Source organism: Engraulis encrasicolus, chromosome 19 (assembly GCF_034702125.1).
Source record: "Engraulis encrasicolus isolate BLACKSEA-1 chromosome 19, IST_EnEncr_1.0, whole genome shotgun sequence".
Classification (NCBI taxonomy): Eukaryota; Metazoa; Chordata; class Actinopteri; order Clupeiformes; family Engraulidae; genus Engraulis; species Engraulis encrasicolus.
In genome coordinates this window covers 38,044,625-38,065,644 of record NC_085875.1, presented here as the reverse complement: position 1 = coordinate 38,065,644, position 21,020 = coordinate 38,044,625, and the positions used below count along the sequence as shown (strand labels likewise).

The window sequence follows — 21,020 nt, the reverse complement described above, 5'->3', positions numbered from 1 at the left end:
CTCTCTCTTCTCCATTCACTCCCAGTGAGGCTCAGTCTCAAAATCAAAAAAAATTCACGGCAATAGCCAATGACCGTTTAGCATTTTGCCATTGAAAAATCGTACAATCCCACATGCCATTGAAGTCCATTGAGACTCGACTCGCTTGCGTTGTCATGAGCGGAAAAAAAAACTCGTGCGAGCCTCGGGATCTTATAACAGATTGGTTTCATCTCTAAGTTGAGCACATGCATTTTCTATGGAGCTGGGTCTGAAATAGCAATGTTATTAAGTTGTGTAAAGCATTAGTTTACATACTATTCTCCGTGATTTTGGACAGGAGGCGGCGCCTCCCTTGTACTCAAAGAGGAATCGCCTCTGACACACACACACACACACACACTATATATATTAAACGATGGATTTATTCTGATATAGGCCTACGAGTAATGTCATGTTAAACGAGCTACAGTATTGTTAAACGCCCACGAGTTCAGAATGAGTTGACGACACGACGCTGTTTTCAAAGCGCAGCGCAGCGCCTCCCCTGTGTGAAGATAGCCAACTGATGCTAAGCGGAAGTTGAGCTTACAGTAAAGGAGAGCTGTGACCCGACCATGGCGTCCTTGCTGGACTACGAAGTAGGAGCTGCCAGAAAACATGTTTCTTGGAGAACATATCTGCTCCTCTTTAGTGTCTTAGCAGTTTTGAAGGCGCCGCAGCCAGTTCTTGCCAAAAAGGACAATCTCAGAGAGATCACAGACGGCAACTGGGAAGACATACTGACTGGAGAATGGATGATAGAATTGTAAGTGAAGTCACCACCATGCTTCTGGTAACGTTAACAGTAACAGTTAGCCTGGCGCTAGCCTACTTAGCTAGCATTAGTTTACTGCTTTCACAGCATGTTTGTAAACACCGTAGTCTGCTAGCTACAATATCGTGTACATTAAAAGGCGCATTGGTGCCCAGCTATGACACATTGTTTAAGAAACACAAAACACGTTGTAAAGTGCTGCAGTTTGCGTAAACATGAGCTAGCTTGGTAGCTAAGGTTGGTTGTGGTCCTGTCAGCATAACATTAGCTTGACAGATGGAGTCTGGTACTTTTCAGTTCGTTGCTTCTATGTCAGTTAGATGACATTTGACTTCAGAACGGTGCATGGAACTTGAAGATGAACAGTATGGCATGAATGAGCAGCGATTTTACAAGTAGTTTTAGCTTGGTGTCCAGTTGTGAGACTGGTCATGTTGCCACCTTGTTTGTTATGAAGTGGGCTAAGTTGTCAAACCGTTGCACCATTCTGGGGATGGGAATGTGGTGTGGACAGCCGTATGAAAGAAGACAGCCAGCTGCAAAGCCCATGTGACAACTGCCAGCGAGCTAACTCATCAACAGCCTTCTGTTCTAGCACGCCAAAACATTTGCTTTATCATTCTGTTTTCCAGTTTGTTGGATGCCGCCTACTTACTCTTCAATAATGTCAATAATATTGATGGGGCAGTGATTCAAATAAAAAAGCCTCGATATGGACACAAAATAATTTTGTGTTCGGACATTTCCGTATTCAGTGATGGCCAGCACCCACTTGAGAATATAGCTGAATGTTTAAAGCGCATTTAACAGGGTCTCGAGATGGCGTCAGGAATTTGTGACGTGATGTTGAACCTTTCTGTTAGTCTCCTGTTACTTCTGTTCCTGTCCACAACTGCCTCATTGCCACATCTTTTTCTCTTTAATTGTGTTCAGCCACTCCTATAATGTCAGTAGGTTTTACACTCAAACTTAGAGAGGTGTTTGTGATCAGCTCTGGGTCCAGCAAGAGAGATTATAGTCAGTGATATATTACAGACATGTTACCAAAGACCTTTGCTTGTTGTACTCTTCAACTCTTTCTGCTTGTACCTTGTATCCCTCCAGCTTTGCCCCGTGGTGTCCGGCATGTCGGCAGCTGCAGCCAGTGTGGGGGGAGTTTGCCGAGTGGGGGGACGATCTGGGGATCAACATTGCCAAGGTGGATGTCACTGAACAGCCAGGTACGGAGTTCTATGGGTACACTGCCTGCAGCCAACAGTAGGTTGCTCTCTTTTTCTTTTTTTTTTTTTTAGTTTTTTTTTGGTGGGGGTGGGGGGGTGACTTTTGCACCTGCTAACCTGCATCATCTGGCCCTGCAGAATCGGACTGTTATTTAGAAAGTGACACAATCACCACCGTAAGAACAGAGCTGGCCACATTTCATGAAAGTACATGACATTTGGCAATAGTTGTCGTCAAACCACTGCCTCCCTCACTACTCTGGTTGTGTGTGTTATCTCTTTTGTCAGGACTCAGTGGACGATTCATCATCACCTCCCTGCCCACCATCTACCAGTGAGTATTTAGTCCAAACAAAACAAGGGTGTCATGAGTATGAGTTGACCAGTTGCAGATTTATCATAGCACAATGAAGGTGTACTCTGAATAGTTGTCCTATTCTTTCTCTTAACTAAAAATATGAGCATGAAGACATTGAGCTGATGTTTATCTCATACACACACTTCCTGAGTGTGTGCAGAGTTTCGCTTGCTCTCTCTCTCTCGCTTGCTCTTGCTCTCACACTGTCCACGAAATCCACATCTCTGTTTTGGAGACAGAACTGAAACCTTTCATTCAAACATACCGTGCATTTTCTTTCAGTCAGGAAGTCCCTTGTGGCCAGTTTCCTCAGAAGCGGTTAATCTCTGAATGAGTCGTGTGTGTGTGTGTGTGTGTGTGTGTGTGTGTGTGTGTGTGTGTGTGTCTCTGCTTGCCTCTGCCTCTGCCTCTCAGCTGTAAAGAGGGAGTGTTCCGGCGATATCAGGGCCCTCGGACCAAAGATGACTTCCTGAGCTTCGTCGACGAGAAGAAATGGCAGACCATAGATCCAGTGTCTTCCTGGTTTGGTCCCTCCTCCCTCATGTGAGTCTGTCTGTCAGTGTGCCTTCTCAGTAAACTGGTTGTGTGAGTTTTGTAATACATTATTAAATTAGATTCCATTTGGAAGACGTTTTTTTTAACCAAAGTAACTTACAATCGAGGATATAATCATAGCCAACATCACTAGATACAAAGTGCACAGGAAATATACAGAAAACACACACACACACACACACACACACACACACACACACACACACACACACACACACACACACACACACACACCATGTCAAAGAGTCTGGCCTGGGACTAGGGCAGCTCAAGCATTAGTGTAGATTGTCACAAAAGAGTCTTCACTTGCATCTTAATACATCCGGGGCTGGTAGTATTCAGGCTCGGAGGCTTATTTCAGGATTGACCATTTGTTTGCGAGAATAAAATATAATTGATTATGATGCATAGTAGATATGATGGATTTCTTTCTATCAGGCCTGTGCAGCATGAATTGAGGTTTGCTTGAAGTGCAAAGTGGCCACAAACATTTCCTACAGTGGGAGTTTGGACCTGAGCTGTATCTGCTGTATCTTGGCTGAAAATGTTGCATGGTGGTTAGAAATCGTGTCCGACGTGATTCATGTCCGTAGTGAGCCTCTCTGCATTGTGTTGTAGGTATGAAATATCAATGATATGCTGAGATTGAGATACTTAAAATGTTTCAGTTGCTTGAAAATGTAAATGTTTGTAAATATAATTCAAATTTTAGAGGAATTTGCAGTCTACAGTTGCACATCTCATCTCATCACACAGCACGACTACAGTTTGGTAGGGTCAAACTCGATACCTACCCTCCCGTCCTCTCCTCTTGCTTGTGGACTCAAGAAGTTTCTCGGCTCAACTTTTGGGGAACTTTTCCCCATTCAACATCCTGATCACAAATGAGAAAGTTACCTTTGAATTATGCTTGGTGAGATATTGACTAAAACTGCTGTCGTCAATTACCTCTTTCTTCGTATCATGAGAGGACAGGAGGTTAGACATTGAATGGGACCCTAAGTGTGCTCTAGCTGTGTCAAGCTGTTGACTCTGTGTTGGCTAACCCTGGCTGTGCTCTTGTTTGTCTCTGGCAGGATGAACACCATGTCTGCGCTCTTCAAGCTCTCCATGTTCATACGGGTAGGTTCTACTCCTGCATCACCCCAGTCAAAACCTTGTTGCTGAAATGCAGCATCTTGTGGCAAGTATTTCATTTGTGGATAAGAATGTTCATCACTGTAATGTTGAAACGGGGCATTTGTTTGTTTGCAATGTCAACACTGGAAATACCACAGTTCACCCTTTTTTGATTTTCACATATTTGCAGTATTTCCCAGCATTATTCATGAATGTGCATATCATTTTCTTCTCAGTGTTTTCAGTACTTACATTTGTTGCAGGGTGGCCATGGGTCCTTAAAGTCTTAAAAAGTCTTAAATGTCATTTTCGCCAAATAAGGCCTTGAAAAGTCTTATTTTGTCTTAAATTTTCAACCCAAATGTCTTAAATTTGTGGAGCTTAATTTAGGGAGGAATAATTATGTCAGCCATGTGATGAACTTCGCGACGGAAATCGGGAGTTGTAGCCATGTAGTGTAATTTAGAACGCATTATTGAATTTTATTTAGTGTAAAGTTTCATTGTGTATAGTTTTGTGTTTTCAAACGGCTACATTAATGTAAATGACCAATTGGTTTTTGTGCTTCATTTGAACCTGTGTATGATCTTGCGAGTTGGTCCTAATTTCATTTGGAAAATGGTATTAAAAAGTCTTAAAATGTCTTAATTTTGACTTGCTAAAACCTGTAAACGCCGCGAGTTGGTCTTAATTTTATTTGGAAAATGGTATTAATTTTGACTTGGTCAATCCTGTAGACACCCTGTTTGTTGGTATCAGAAATATTTTAGTGTCATATTTTACTGGGACTTAACTATATACAAGCAATTTCTTGAAATGTGATGGACTGTTCCTTTAAGGGGGCTTACATAGTCAACGCTTGCCGAGGCATGCACATATGCGTTAAACAATGATACAGTAAGTATGTAGACCTCCTTGGCGTTAAAGGATCACTTCAGTCAATTTCAATATGCTCTTTTATTGCTCATGCTACCCTTGACTGGTCAGTACCGATGATGCCACATTTTTCAGCTCAGCCCTTTCCGAGATATGAGCTATTCTAATGGGGGCAGCGTTTGTTTACATTTTTTTTAAAAATTAACATAGGCCTACTCCAAATATTTGCCCAAAAAGTACCGCTGTTTGCTACTTGTCTGCTGATGTTGCATAACCTTTTGGATGTTTTTGGGAACAAATAAAAATGTTTTTTTGAAATGTAAACAAACCGCTGCCCCCATTACAATGACCAGGATCTTGGAAAAGGCTGAAGAAAGGGAAAAAAAAACTCAGGTACTGACAAGTCCAGGGTAATGTGATTATGGGGCACCTAAGTCACACCCTCTACTTCATGGTTCATGGGGCATTAAGTTGCAAAAAATTGAATGGAAGTGAACTTAGGTACCCCATTGCAACTGCATGCTGAAATTCACTGAAATTATCCTTTAACATGCGTTTTTCATGCATGTTAAAGGTGCATAAGTGTTTCCCGCCAAATTTGTGTTAGTCAAGGTGGTGGGGCGTTAAAAGTATACATTTTTTGGTTTTGCAACTTTAGAACTTCACAGCATGAAATTTTTATCTTTTCAGGGGACCCAGTCAAGGTGGTAGTCGTGTCTTGTCAAGGTGTCTACCTTAGCAGTAAAGTGCTGGGGAAAACCCTGCTGCGTAATATTTTTCAGCAGTTTCTTTCCAGAATTTGTACTGCCTATTCACAAAAACGAATACTTATCTCCACCATCAAAAATTCCAAATGTTCATTATGACTGGGAAATTGCTCTTTTTATACATGAAAAGATGGATCTTCTCCATGTCCGCCATTTTTAGCTGCAAAACGTACTGTAGGTCATACTAGGTAATATAAGTTTATTATTTGGTAAATATTCATGAAAATATTAAATTTGGCAATAGGCAGCAGCAGTTTCAATGAGTCGCATAGAAGTTGCAGTACCTGCTCTGTTCACAGTGCACCTTCAACATGCATTAGTTTCCGTTGCTGGCGTCGACTATGTAAGCAGCCTAAAGGGCTCTGCATACTTCACGTGCGCATTTTGTCGCGTGTGGCGCGAGAACCATTAATGACGTCATCACTTGCGACAGACTATTCATACTTCAGAAGGCTTTCGCTCGCATTGTCGGAAGTGCCCTCTGCTGTTCATGAGAGAAACGGCAGTTTCTTTCGCAACTCGCAGCGTGAGTTCTACAGATGTATAAAATAGAAAGCCAAACACGGCTGCTGTAGGGCTACTGAACGTCTGACTTGTGACTTACCACATTGAAACATATATTTTTTGTTGTAGCCTACATTGCCAGATCATTCCAAGACCATGTGAGAGCATTGTTCTGGCGGCAGAATTTTTAAATATATCGCCGAACACAACGTGCTTCTGAACAAAGTAAACAATTGTTTCACTGAACAACATTTAAGAGAGAAGATAAAATAACTCTCTATGACATTTTATTATCCTTAAAATGGTGCAGGATCCATTCTGTAGTAGCCTACAGTAGTTGTAGCCTCTCTTCGCAACTCCTGCTTTGTCTGCCTACCTGCATGGTCGCTGGTGGCGCACGACATGTTACAAAACATGTGGAGTGCACGACGTCGCGACACGGCAGCTCGCGCCACGGCGTGTGACGTCATTTTGGGTCACGTGATGGCGCGAGTGAGGTCGCGAGTGAGGTCGCGAGTGAAGTATGAAGGAGACTTACACCAGTCACGCCAAGTATGAATCCCCCTTAAGGGTTCCTTGTGTTTTGTGTGTTTCCAGCATTGCCATAACTACCTGACAGAACAGCTGGGGATTCCTGTGTGGGGCTCGTATGTCATCTTTGCCCTGGCCACCCTCTTCTCTGGCCTCATCCTGGGACTGGTGAGCTCTCTTCTCTTCTCTTCTCTTCTCTTCTCTTCTCTTCTCTTCTCTTCTCTTCTCTTCTCTTCTCTTCTCTTCTCTTCTCTTCTCTTCTCTTCTCTTCTCTTCTCTTCTCTTCTCTTCAATCAATTGCTTTCATCTTTACTCTCCTGTCCTTCTTGGATGCAGCAACTTATATTCCTGCTGTTTGATTTCACACACACACGCACGCACGCACGCACGCACGCACGCACGCACGCACGCACGCACGCACGCACGCACGCACGCACGCACGCACGCACGCACACACACACACACACACACACACACACACACACACACACACACACACACACACACTGCTTAAATCTTGGGCCCATGTAAGAGGTCTTTGTAACTTTTGTAAAGACAAGAATGTCAGTCACACAGTGTTCATTTACAGTGAAATAGAGAAGTCACAGGCGCACACAGCCACTTCTCTGGGTTGTGCCAAATGAAAAAAGGCAATATGCTTTGGGCCATGTGAACATTTTTGATTTTCAGACCGAAATTGTGTGTTTGTGTTTTATCAAAGGCAACAGTGATGTCCACTCATCAGTCGTTCAGCAGCCACTTATTCATACCTGTGTGTGCATGTGTGTGTGCAAGTGAAACCTGACCTCTCTCGATCTCTCTCTTTCAGATATTGGTGTTCGTTGCTGACTTTGTCTTCCCATCCAGGAGATTCCAAAGTAATTACTACCAAAGTAAGTGGTCTATAAAAATGCAGAACAGAAATGTAAATACAGTAAACCTCTTGTAATTTTTAGATACATTTGTTATTATTTGAGTGATTGAAAGTGGTGAGTGATGCATGAGGGGTGGAAAGTGTATGAAGTTCCTTATGGTTTCAGGGAAGAGTCCCCATCCCTTATCCCCATGTTTGGCTATGTGCCAACCAATATTTTTCTTTCTTTCTGGCTCTTGAATAAAAGGCCATGCATGACAAGGATCAAATTCAATTGTGTTTTAACACATTCACTACCAAGTCACGTAAAAATAAGTTTTGCCTCCCATGCGTTTGCTCCCAAACCGTAAAATGTGGTTTTTACATTATTTTTTATTGGATTCTGAATCTACACATTCTAATGCACATTCTGTGTGATTTTCGTAATAATGTGATGAACAGAACTGACATAGATCATGAAAACTCCTACAAAGTCAGGATCTGGATATTTCATCATCTGTGCATTTTATTACACACAGTATTTGAGTTTTATTATAGCCAGTCAAACCACTTCCTGATCACGTCACGTCATGTCTTGAGTTACTTCCTGGGCTGGAGAATCAAAGCATACTTGCCTTGCTAGCTAGCCTATTCCTAAACATATGGAAGGATTGGGAGTTTTGCTGCCATCAGGATAGGTGTAAAAAGGAAGGTTGTAATGAAAAACAGCATGCAACACAGCAGGAAGTAACCTACTTTTGGGTGAGTACTTTGGCACGTCTACTTTTATCTACAGAACGAAAACTGCCAGTCAAGTGACATCAGCTAGCATTTCAGATGCCCTGAACTGCCTGACCAGGTGATTTTTGCACCAAAATAGTTTACTTGGAAGCTACTGGAGTTGTTCTTTGGGTGATAAAATGCATTTAGACCCGCAATTTAAACTCGGAGAGTCAGAGCGCACCCGTGACAAAAAAGGCTTTATCTCAGTTCGAATGTTCAAAATCGCTATTTTTACCTTAACCAGTAAGCTAGAAACAAACCGTAAAAATATACAGACAGCTGAGTCCTTGGACTTTCGAACAAGCCCTGACATGTGTCTGTGGGTTGAAGACAAAATATTCGGTGGGTGTTCAAAAAATTACATAAAATGATCAGGGTGTATGCAGGGTTTTAAAAAGTATTAAAAGGTGATAAATTAAAAAGCCAAAATGTAATGGCCTTAAAAGTTGTAAATTTTCTCAAAAGGTATTATTTTTAGAAAAATTAGGTATTATTTTTTGTTGTTGTACCATTTTGACAAAGAAAAATATTGATTCTGTATCTGAGGGCAGTATGGGCGGTCATGGTTATGCGGTTAGGGCGTCAACCTGCCAGGTTGGTGGAGGAAGTAATTAACCAGTGCTCTCCCCCATCCTCCTCCATGACTGGGGTACCCTGAGCATTCTACCGTCCCGCCACACTGCTCCCTTTCGGGCATCTTTTTGAAAAAAAACGAAAGTGTAATGTAAAGTTAAGGAGGTAAAAATTACAAAAGATGTCTTGTTGGTACTTGCATCGGAGTGTCGTGATGGTTGTAAAAAAGATCTAAAGGTAGTGAAAAAGGGTATTAAATGGTAGTAAATTTGACTTGAATTGGCCGAGTTCGGGAACCCAAACATAGGTTCGGGAGGGACAACAAGACATACCAGATAAATGAAAGAATATTGTTTGTTTACAGATCTATCATGCTCTCTGCGGATTGATAAACGGCCTTGTGCTGGAATTGAAACCAGGCAACTGGGTGTGCTGTGGGTAGCGGTACACCTTAGCCATTTGAACCATTTGAATTGATCCTGATAAATTACCGTACTTCCTGATACCAATTATTTCAGCACAGAACGCTTGCACGACTCGATTCAATATTCCGCACACCATTCGACACACATGCATTTTATTGCTCATAATCTTCTGTTGTTTCAGAGCAAAAAAATGCATTTGTAATGGATGGGTTTTGTCTACTACTTGAATCATAGCCTTGGTTACGTCCAATGCATCCATTCAAATTGAGTTTTGCAAATGTATTCTGGTGAAATAATTTATGTTGTGGAACACTCTCTTCAGGATTAATACAAATGACTATCGTTAGGGTTGCATGGTTATGGAAAAAATGATATCATTATTTGGATCAAAATTGAAATCACATTAAGTTATCACGGTTATCCAACAATAAACAAATTAATGTTGTGCAGAATGTTATTGAAAATCACAAAATCAATATATAACCAAGAATGTAATAAGGGATGAACAAAATAAAACTGAATTGCAACGTAAAAGTCAATAGCATGACTTTTAGGTGGGCCTACAGATTTGTTCAGAAACATCAGCTTGTCAACATGTTCTGTCTTTAAGGATGCCCGAAGGCAGATCACAATATTGCCCCATGTGCAATCACGGTCAAATCAGGGGTGCATTTCTGGAAAGCATAGTTGTTAGCAGTTAGCAACTTCGGTAGTTGCCAATGGGAAATTGCATTGTAAACAAAAAAGTAGCTAACATAGTTAGCAACTTCGCTTTCCAGAAATGCACCCCATAGGTTTCTTATGTTTTCATTATCGCAGCAAAATCCCGGTTTTCGATGAATTGTGCTGCCCTAACTCTGGTCTGGTCCATGTTGTCTTGTTGGTCCTTCAGGGAAGCAGCTGTCAGAGCAGGCTCGTCTGCAACAGCAGCTGGAGGACGAGCAGATGGCAGACGGAGAGGAGGAGGATGAGGAGGACGACGAAGACGAGGAGGAGGATGAGCGAGGCTCCAGGGAGCAGCTGTGGCACCACAAGGCCTCGGCCGACGGGCGGCCCGACACCTTCGGGGATGAAGCCCTGCGGAGGAGGGTGCTAGCAACACGCAGAGAGCAGGAGGAGGAGGAGGAGGAGGAGGAGGACACCTAGAGCAGCCCACTGCTAACACTGACGTTGCTATTGGGCTCATTCGTGATGGGGCAGGCTGCAAAAAAATCTGCGCAAAGTGCATGCGCACTGCGAAATGACAACGCATTTTGGTTAGGAATTTCGAACCAAGAATGTATTGTGATTGCGTGGTGCGCATGCTCGCTGTGCAAATTTGCGCAGCATGAGGCATCTCAAACGGCCGCCGCCGCCGCTGCCATTGGCAACCCCAGATGTAAACACAGGCCTCACCACGGAAAACTTCAATCAGCAGCTTTGTTGCAGTTAAGGTTTTTTTTTTTTTTTTTTTTTTTTAATAAATGGTTGAAGGGGTGAGGCGGTGGTACCTCCAAGATGCACACACGGACCTAACCATGAAACCACGGCAACTTCAATCAGCAGCTTTGATTTGTTTATTTTCTCTTTTCCTTCTTTGTTTTTTTCTTATATAGCAGGGAGGCTGAAGAAGCGATGGCATCCCAAGGTGTGAAGATTAAGTAAACAGACAGACATGCACAGCAGCACCGATACAAGTGCAATGGCACAGTGCAGACGTAGCCGATGTGAAAAGCCGCGTTTACAGAGATGGTGCCGACAATAAGGCCCATTACGACACTCCCCGCGCCAACGTCTCTTGTCTCTGCATTGCTCTATCCCTTTTATTTTCTTATTCTTTACTTCTGTTAATATCTGTTTTTCTCCTCTATCTTTCTGTGTGTATTCTATATTATTTATTTTCATTCTTTATTTTCATTCTTTTTTTTGTACCTGTTAAATCCTGTGCCACCCAAACACATCCTCTCTGTACAAATGTGACGACTTTAAACATCATTAATATATACTTTTTTTTCGTTAATGAAAACTAAAATGAAGAGGATAAGAAGGGTGTTGCCTGAGATTGGTTTAGGAGTCTTTTCTTTTATGTTACAGTTCAGTTTGTTTTGTGTTTTGCATCACCTGCTCAAGTGTTACGGTTCATGGACCCAGCTCGATACTCTATGCATCACGTTACTCTTTGCTTGTGTGTCTTGAACCTTTGTCATTCCACATATTTGTCAATACCTTTTTGAACATTGTGAGAAACCTCCGATACAGCATACACTTTCATTTGAGTATGCACATGTAGAGACAAGCACTCCTCTCCTTCTTGCCCAGGGCTTGTTCAAAGCATCACCCTCCTTACTTGACTGTGTGTGCGTGTGAGTGTGAGTGTGAGTATATGAGCGGGTGAGTGTGTGAAACATTAGTTGTCTACATCTGTGGGTTGGGGGGTGGGGATGACTTAAGTAGGAGTTGTAGTACAAAAGTAGTTGTAATACAGAAGAACTATTTTTAACTGTCGTTGGATGACACAAAGGGTTAACAAACATTGCACTGCTCCCTGAACCAAACCAAGGGACTCTGGCAAGTGCCACCTTTTCACTGGGGTTGGCTTACCACTGGTCAAAAAGTGTGTGGCTTCAAGGCCTTAAAGCGTTTTCTTCTAACCCTGCACCTTTCCTCCTGGAGCACAATGTAAAGAAGACCCGTTTGGAGATGCAGGAAAAGAAGGCAGAGGGAACCTAACGTACACTATGCCACTCTCTTAAATTTCATCCAGCGCCTCTATGTAGTGTCCACTAGGGTGGGGGCCCTAACCAGACTTTTGCTGCCTAATGTTTTTTTTTGTTGTATTTATTATTATTCATGCTTCACGCATGTTGTTTCTTATGAGGCGTCTTGAAAGGTGCAGAGGTGTGGTGTCAGAAGTAAAAGAAGTTAATTCATGGTGCAAATACAACACCAGTTTTTGATAACATAGTTGTTACACCGGTTATTCCACTGCACCTACTGATGTGGATGCTCTGTGTTGCAGACAAAAAAAAAAAACGTGTTTTATCTGAATCAGGTAATTGGGTCTGAATCAGGTAATTTTCACAGAGGTACTGTAGTCTACAGATCAGTTCTTCTGTGAAGTCACCTGTGCTGGAAGGAAACTCATAAACTTTGACCTTTGGCACCACTGGAAAGATGTTTAGGAATCACCTCACGGCTCAAAAAAAGTCCCTGTGTTGGAAGACAACCGTGACGGGAGTTTTATTTCTTAATTGGATTTTTGACACCTGCAAAAAAAAAAAATCCAGTGTTTTGGCTCAAGTGTAGACTGATTAAGATGCTTATACCAATGGGCGGTTTAATTTAATTGACAAGGACCACTTGTTGGGTCCAGGATCAAAGTATGAGGCTTGTGCGTGTGGGTGTTTGTTCAGAAATCCTTCAGAAGCAACATTTGACCAGAAACTTGCAAAAAAAAATATGTTTGAGCTTTTTATTTTGAATGTACTGCTTGTAAATCATAAAGAGGTTTTTGCCGCTTGTATATGAAGTTTGGTTTCAATGTCTTCATTTTTTAACTTTTCATTTATAGCTGTGTCAGTCCTTAATCACCAACGTTGTATAAAGTAAAAGTACTCTTACAAATGTAATTACAACACTAGTGGTATGATGTTAAATAGTTTCAACTAGTTACTACTAGTTACCAGTATTATTACTAGGCCTAATTAGATTTGTAAGAGTACTTCTACCTTATACAACTCTGCTAATCACCTTGGACTCGCAGGTGTATTGTCTGCCCTTATTAAGAAAAGGGATTTATGTCTGAATGACAGTGCAGTGTCCTTTCCATGAGGGATGTACTAAGTCTTCTAGTCTGGACTTGTCACTGGCGGCTTGAGTTGAATATACAGTAGATGTGTTGACATGTCAGCAGCCTTTCAATAGTGTGCACTTTCACACAATGGACAACCTGCGCTCACTCGCACGCAGTCGAGCGCGCACACACGCACACACGCACACGCACACACACGGTCTATCTGTAAGGGAGTGAAGGACAGTGTAGAAGACTCGCATACAGCTTAAGAAGAGTGCTTCATAAGGTGTGTTGTTGACATGTCAGTAGCCTTTCAATAGTGTGCACTTTCACATATAGTAACTACACAACTTGCCCATGCACGCACGCGAGCACACACGCACCTAAGGCAGTGAAAGACTGTGGCAGACACACACACACCTTACGGAGAGTGAACTAGTAGATTTATTGTAGTAGTTTCAAAAGATGTGCGTGCCGTGCACACACACTCACACACACTGCTCCTTTTGGGTGTGAAATGCATAGTAGGGTGTGCATGGGAGAATGCGGCACCTCTGCTCTAAATAGGTGACATTGTTTGCTTCAGGAGAGGAGACTCTGCTCAGAGTGCACAGAAAAAGACTTAATTTATAGGCTATGAGGATTGGGAAGTAGGCCTAGTCTACAATGATTCTTTTTTAAGGCATTTAATTACTGCATTGTGTTTTTGAAATTATAATGGTTTGTTAACAAATGCAAGTAAAACTCAAAATTAATTTGACTAAAATGTCAACCAAAGTGATCACCTTCTTGGTGCAGGAATGGAATGATGTGTACCGACATTGTATTGGAATAATAATATTTTTAAACAATGGGCACATTTCCTTCCACGTTTATTGCTATTATTTCTGAGCTCCTGTCATGATTGATGATGATCCCATCAGAGTTCTCAACCTTTATCGCTGTGAGTAGAGCGCCTTGCTTTTGTACAGATCACCAATCCTTTTGATGCAGATGTAGACCTACAGAGATATTCATCTCTAAAGACCTGCAATTGAACTGAACCTCTAACCTGCGCGTCATCTAAACACAGAACACAACACCTTTCCATCACAGGCTACATGAAGCAGCTGCATGGGTGCATTTCTCGAAAGCGTAGTTGCTAACTACGTTGGCTACTTTGTTGGTTGCAATGCAATTTCCCATTGGCAACTACCCAAGTTGCTAACTGGCTAACAACTACGCTTTTGAGAAACGCACCCATGTTATGTACTACAAAGGGTTGCCACTGTTGATTGTGGCCAGAATGGGTACTGCAACTATGCTGATCATTGAAACTGGGTTGCCTATTGTCAAATTTGATCTTTTCATGAATGTTTCCGAAGTAATAAACTAATATTTACTAGTACGGCCAAAGTACAGTAGTTTTTGCAGCTAAAAATGTCTATTTCTGAAAATTCAAAATGGCGGACGATGGAGAAGATCCCCTTTTTCATGTATGAGAAGTGCAATTTTCCCAGTCATAATAAATAGTTAGAATTTGATGATGGTGGTAAGTATTCATGAAAAAGGTAACAGTGAATGGGTAGCATGAATTCTGGAAATCAACAAAAAAAATTACACAGTGCACCTTTAATTGGAATACTGCAAATGCATAGAAATTGAACATGCCATTTTTCAGGCCTGTAAAAGGCTTGGCATTTTTAAACATTCAATGAAAGCTGTGGAAAGTCATAGAATTAATTATACTGTTTTCAATGTGCCTACAGCCTTATGATATCATCATTACGCTATTATGATTATTTCCAAATGAATGCTCCTGCATGTTTGGGAAAAAAAATGCATTGCCAACATTTTTAATGGTTAAAAGTAAAGGGAATACCAAACTCAAAGAAATGCAACACAGTGATACTGTGATATCAGCCTGTCCAGTTAGGAAGCAACACTCATTTTGAATCCATTGTCCATACTGCTTTGCAAATACTATATAATAATTAATAGGTGGAAATTAGAGAACCTAAATACACCCCAAAATAGAGCAATTCATCAGGCGGTATCACAGACTATTTCACCTTTCACATTTTCAGATTTTTTTGGTCCGATGCATTTGGACAGTTTAACACCCCTGTAGGTACCATGAGACGGTGACTCACAAATAAGTACTACATACTGTAACACAGTAAAGTGTGCTGTGGCAAGATGGTTTGCTGTGTCAACCAGCAGTGTCCAGAGCATGAAGGAGATGCTAAAAGACATGCCACTACATCAGGGGGCAAGGAGGAGGCCATAGGATGGTTTACAACCCAGCAATGGAATCCCCATCTCCTTTCTTGTGCCAGGTGGCATAGAAAATCCAGTGCCAATGCCCTGCAAAATGTGCTGTGCATGCCTATTCTCACATAGGGTTTTCAGGCCAACCAGAAAGGAGCCTGTGCTGTTGCCCCCACCAGATAGGCCTACGTTCGGCACTCAAGTGCTTATATGCGAACCGCCTGTGTTCATACCGGGCCCTGAACTTTTTCCACACAACTTTCCGGTTCGCTAACGCTAAGATCTGTGGCATGAACACGATGGCTGGTTCACAATTAGGTGCAGGAACGGCCTCCGGCCCGGTTCTCAGTTGGTCTGAATGTGCCTACAGAGGTCCACCACACAGAGTGATGTGCATATACCAGATAACACAGAAATTGGCACATTTACCATTGACACCCTGTGCTCTTCAAAAAGGATGTTGCAGGCAACATAACATTCTTCATGGCATCCCCAGACTCCATGCCTGTCACATGTGGTCAGTGTGAACCTTCTCTCATCTGTGATGAACAGTGGGCACCAATGGTGAATGTGTCAAATCTTGATGTTATCTGGTATACTGAAATTACTACAGTGCCGCTCTGTAAGCATAGGCTCCACGCGTGAAGACCAGGCCATATTCCCTTCTCATGAAGTCCATTGGAGCACAAACATGCACAACAGTGGCCATCAAAGCTCATTTTGCAGGGCTCTGGCAGTGTTTTTTCTGTTCCACCTGGCACAAGGAAAGAGATAGGCGATGCTAAATGTTGCATTTAAATATTATTTGTTTTTGTTCCAAATATTTAATAGAGTGTACTGTCTTTCTCTATCCAAAAGTACCATTTTCTCTCACTGTCGAGAATGAGGGTTTATGACCACCATCTTTTTTTTATACAATTTTTTTTTTACTTAGTCATGGTATCACAAACATCACATGCTTCACAAACTGAAAAATAACACCAACCATTTCTTTTTTTCCACACCATGACTTTGTTTTGTTTTTTTCCCCTCTCCACCCATTCCTCCCTCTGTACACATGTGCCCCCCCACCCCACCCAGTCAGCCCAATGCCCCTTCATCCCCTCAATTCATAGTCCCCGCCCCCCGCAACCCACCCCACAGACACAGACACAGACACAGACACACACACACACATACACACGTACACACACACACACACACACACACACACACACACACACACACACACACACACACACACACACACACACACACACACACACACACACACACACACACACACACACACACACACACACACACACACACTTCAGGGTTTCCCTTCAGATGCTCTCTCACCCGCCTCTACTTGTCTCTGTGTTCACAATGCTTCGTATATACGTCCCCAAACCTCTTTGAACTGTTGCTTTTTATTATTTTCTTCGTAAATGGTACGCTCAATACTTAAGTAATGTTTCAACAGCCGCTTCCATTCAAAAAGTGACGCAGCTACAGGGTTCTTCCAATGTTTTAAAAAGAGTTTTTTTTTAATAAATCAGGGAACAAAAACATATCTGCCAACCTAATGGGTATCTTACCTGTTCTGTATTGTGAAGGATGCATAACTGAGGTGTGAGATGAATTGTAGCTCTGCACACTGTTTTTTTTAATGTTTCAATCTCCATCCAAACCCGGTTAACTGCTGGGCATTCCCAAAAAGCGTTTATTAATGTATCTTCCTCTGTAAGACATTTTATACAAAGAGCAGATGAAGAGGGATCAAATTTGTGCACCTTAGATCTAGTATAATATATTCTTGTCATTAATTTGTATTGAATGAGGTGCAGATTTTCATTAGTGGTAATAGTATTTGTTACATGTAAACACTCTTTGCATTTTACATTTGAATCTGTGGTCTTAAGGTCATTAGCCTATTCCAGTTCTGATATAGCCTACTTTGTCCAGTGAATACCTGTCAGCCAGTTGATCAATCAGTCCATTATATGTAGTTCCTATGAGTTTCCTTTTTTTGCCAGTTTTTAAGATCCATTTGACTGCAGGTGATCTTGTAACCAACTTCTTAATTGTGAATATTTAAAGAAATCGTTATTTGTTAAATATTTTTTTTGTTTAAGTTGAATGAAGGACAATATTTTACTGTCTTCGCATATATCTGACAGTGTTAATATTCCTTTTTCCTTCCAACTACTCCAATTCAGTTTCTTATCCTGAATACTAATTGCAGAATTATTCCATAGGCCTACAGTCCCTGGTAGCCCGATCTCTGTTTGTAATATGCTCTTTATTTTTTGCCATGCCTTCAGTGTGCTGTTAATAACAAAGCCTCCTTTTATTTTTCGTTTTGTAGACATGGCTACAAACAAATTATCTGATCTTTTCTGTCACCATGTGATGTCCCAAACAGACCAGCAGGTGGCGTCATGTACTTGGTCAAGTCAGGGCAAGTCAGAGCTACTGTATGTGACCAGTCATGCAGGAAAACGGGTCATAAATACACAAGTAGGCCCGGGCCATGAGTTTCAGATCAGATTGTGTGTGTAGTGTGTGTAGGCCTACCTTTATACTGTACACAGCTCATTTTCAAAAAGTAGAGAAGTGTGTTTATTTCCATAATTTCATCAAAACTCTTGCATAGATTATAGATGCATTAACTAGGTCAAGTATGTATTTGTTTATTTGTAGGCCTATATTTTAGGCTTTCAGGTCAGAAAAAAACCACAAAAGTAGCATTTAAAAAATTGGAATGCTGTATAGAGGTCAATGCCCATTAGCTTCTATTACCACTTCTATAACCTGGTTTAATGCTTAAAGCAGGGGTCTCCAACCTTTCTGGGTCTGAAGGCTACTGAGGACTACTCGAGGAATACCAAGGGCTACCAAGGGCTACCAAGGGATACTCGAGAGCTACCCGATGGCTACTTGTTTGTTCAAAATCCTCTACTGATGTCTTGACATCATTCCCATATCACACTATGATTGAAGGATAATTTGCTTATCGGTTATAAAGAAATAATCTCATATTTAAATTAACTGTGGAACTAAAATCTTGCAGTAGTCGCTGTTTACTAACATCCTTGATGGGCACATCAGAGGGTCCTGGAGGTACCTGGCTTAAAGCATTATTGCCTGTTTTTCACTTGAGTTTTGAAAGCCCACATTACCTGTTAGCTTTTATTTGTTGTCAAGACTTATTTCTTTAGTGTATTGTCCTCTTGAGAACATCCCATTGATTCTCAATGAAGTTGCATTTCTAGTATTAGTTTTTGGTTTTGTTTGCGTTTTTCTTGTGTCTCATATGAAGATCTCCTAATGGCTGAAGCCAGGGTGTCCCAGCCAGGGTTACATCTGGCGTTGGCCAGGGGGCATGTCACAATTTTTGAATCTCTGTGTACACTTGCATCTTCATCTTGCATGTGGGAGATGGACAAACAGAAATCGAATGCCAATATCAACATATTGTGTCAGAGCTAGTGTCTAGGTGGACCAGCAGAAATCGACTGCCAACATCAACATGTGTCTGTTTCCAGTGTCTTGGGGAGGGTGGGGGTTAGGTTGGTAATCTTTAGTAAAGGTAGGTTGGTGATGTGGTGCCAATGACATACAAGTCATCCTTTTTAATACAAAAACTGCATAATGTGGTGTTTACTGTGCGTACATCAAGAAAAGACAAAAACTCTTTTGGCTCTTTTTTCGGCTCATCAAAACAAGAAAAAGCACGCACAGAGATCTTTTGCAAAACACAAGAGTCCACAATCACGGCATACAGCCATCATGACCACAACTCCTCACTTCCTGTCTCTCACTACCCTTTTCCTGTTTCACACACACACACACACACACACACACACACACACACACACACACACACACACACACACACACACACACACACACACACACACACACACACACACACACACACACAGAAACAACAACGGTGCTGAAATAGTAAATAGCAAAGAGGGGGGGGGAGACGATATATATATATATATATATATATATATATATATATATATATATATATATATATATATAAAGAGAGAGAGAGAGAGAGAGAGAGAGAGAGAGGACAGAGGAGGGAGTTGTTATGGGGAGTGTCCCCTTTTTTGGGTATTTTTGTGGGTTGCCTGCCTGTGACGTCCTGGACGTTGCCATTTAGAGGGGTTAATTATACCTCAAGCTCCCAGCAGTGGCACACAGGGCCTCGGCCTGCCACCCGGGCCTGTCAAAACCAAGCAAGCAAACAAGGAAATTGCCCAGGGCCCCCAGTTGAAAGGCCCCCAACCTTTTTGGGGGGGGGGGGGGGGGGGCTTCAGTATTGGTAGTGGGGACACTATTATGACCTTGGCAGGCTGTATGGGCCGACCCTATCAGTGCCTTTCCCTGGGGCCCTGTGTGCAATTCTTCCACCACTGTGTAATGACCGATTGCAGTATGTACTAATTGCATTAAAATGACAGCAATGACATCTTTGTGAGTGTGGCAACCAACAACCAACTAGTGCAATGACGTTGCTATCAAAATCTCTCTTTAGGGGGGGCCCCTGACCTATAGGTTGAAGAGAAGAAAAGGGCCCCCTTGTCTCTCGTTTCCTAGGGCTGACGAAATCCCTTTGGTGGCCCTACTGCCACCACTCTTTAATTGCAGGGTGACTACCAGTGGTAACATGTATTTTCGGATCGGCACGGAGTGATAACAGTGGGGTGTGGGCTAGGCGGTGGGTGGTGGTGATGGGAGGCACTGAGACTTTGTAAGCGCTTAATGATATGTGCATGTTTAGTCTGTGTGTTTGTGTCTGTGAGTGGGCAAAATCATGATCTCTAAGGACTGCTGTAATCAGAGAAGGCAGAGTGGCAAGCGTGTGTGTGTCTGTGCGCGCACCCATGGAATTTGTCCCACTCAACTCATCAGAGTATTCTCTGTGATGCACAACTATACTCTCTCTTACACCTGCTGATCAGGGCTTAACACTAACACCCGCCAGCTAGCCAAATGCGGGTGAATATCGGCGTTGGCTAGTAGATACCGAAGGTTCACTAGCCATTCTGGCGGGTCCGTTACTATTCTGAATGATGAGGCACCGCATTTTGTAGTTTTTTTCCTCGGACCGTCTTTGCTACAAAAGCAATACAATGCGATTTCGCGAGCCTACACTACCCATGAAGCACCTGTGTCACGTGTCACCTGTGTCTCACGCACACCAAGAATCTGACAGCTCTAGTCTTTCTTGCGAAGAGGATTGGCAGCGAGCCGGCACATCAGTGTGCGTTTGGAAATGCCACTTAAAACCTTCACGTGTAAATAAAGTAGCGCAGTTCATCTCAACTGACTTGTTTTGCGATCTGTCATTAGTAGGCTACAATAGGCTACTTAGTAGTAGTGGACATTAAAATGACCAAGGCGAGAGGAAAACACGTCTTGTGAAAGTCTCGAGACTAATTAGTGCAGTGTTAAGACAAGGACACATGCGGCATTAATAATGTTCGGTTTAAATTATTTTCTGATTTGCCTGTATGTCTTCATACCTTAATATTCCTCCACGTTTCTTGTGCTGTTCTTCCCGCTGTCAAACGGCTTAAACAACGCGCAGTAGTAGCCTTCCAGACTGCACAAAAGCCCGTGTCCCTTCGCAGGT

The 21,020-nt window shown here is 42.2% G+C and overlaps 1 protein-coding gene across 1 annotated transcript; it reads left to right on the top strand.

The window, feature by feature from the left end:
- The first annotated feature begins 580 nt into the window (after positions 1 to 580).
- tmx1 (thioredoxin-related transmembrane protein 1) lies at positions 581 to 12,868 on the top strand. Its single transcript, XM_063184320.1, has 8 exons — positions 581 to 787; positions 1,901 to 2,016; positions 2,305 to 2,350; positions 2,789 to 2,917; positions 4,006 to 4,051; positions 6,793 to 6,894; positions 7,556 to 7,619; positions 10,253 to 12,868. The coding sequence occupies exons 1-8, from the start codon at positions 597 to 599 to the stop codon at positions 10,504 to 10,506; spliced, it is 948 nt and encodes a 315-aa protein (XP_063040390.1). The 5' UTR covers positions 581 to 596; the 3' UTR covers positions 10,507 to 12,868.
- The last annotated feature ends 8,152 nt before the right edge of the window (positions 12,869 to 21,020 follow it).

Coding starts and splice junctions, on each gene's coding strand:
- tmx1 (XM_063184320.1), top strand. CDS start 597: ATGGCGTCCTTGCTGGACTACGAAGTAGGAGCTGCCAGAAAACATGTT. Junction 788..1,900: donor GGAGAATGGATGATAGAATT/GTAAGTGAAGTC, acceptor GTATCCCTCCAG/CTTTGCCCCGTGGTGTCCGG. Junction 4,052..6,792: donor AGCTCTCCATGTTCATACGG/GTAGGTTCTACT, acceptor GTGTGTTTCCAG/CATTGCCATAACTACCTGAC.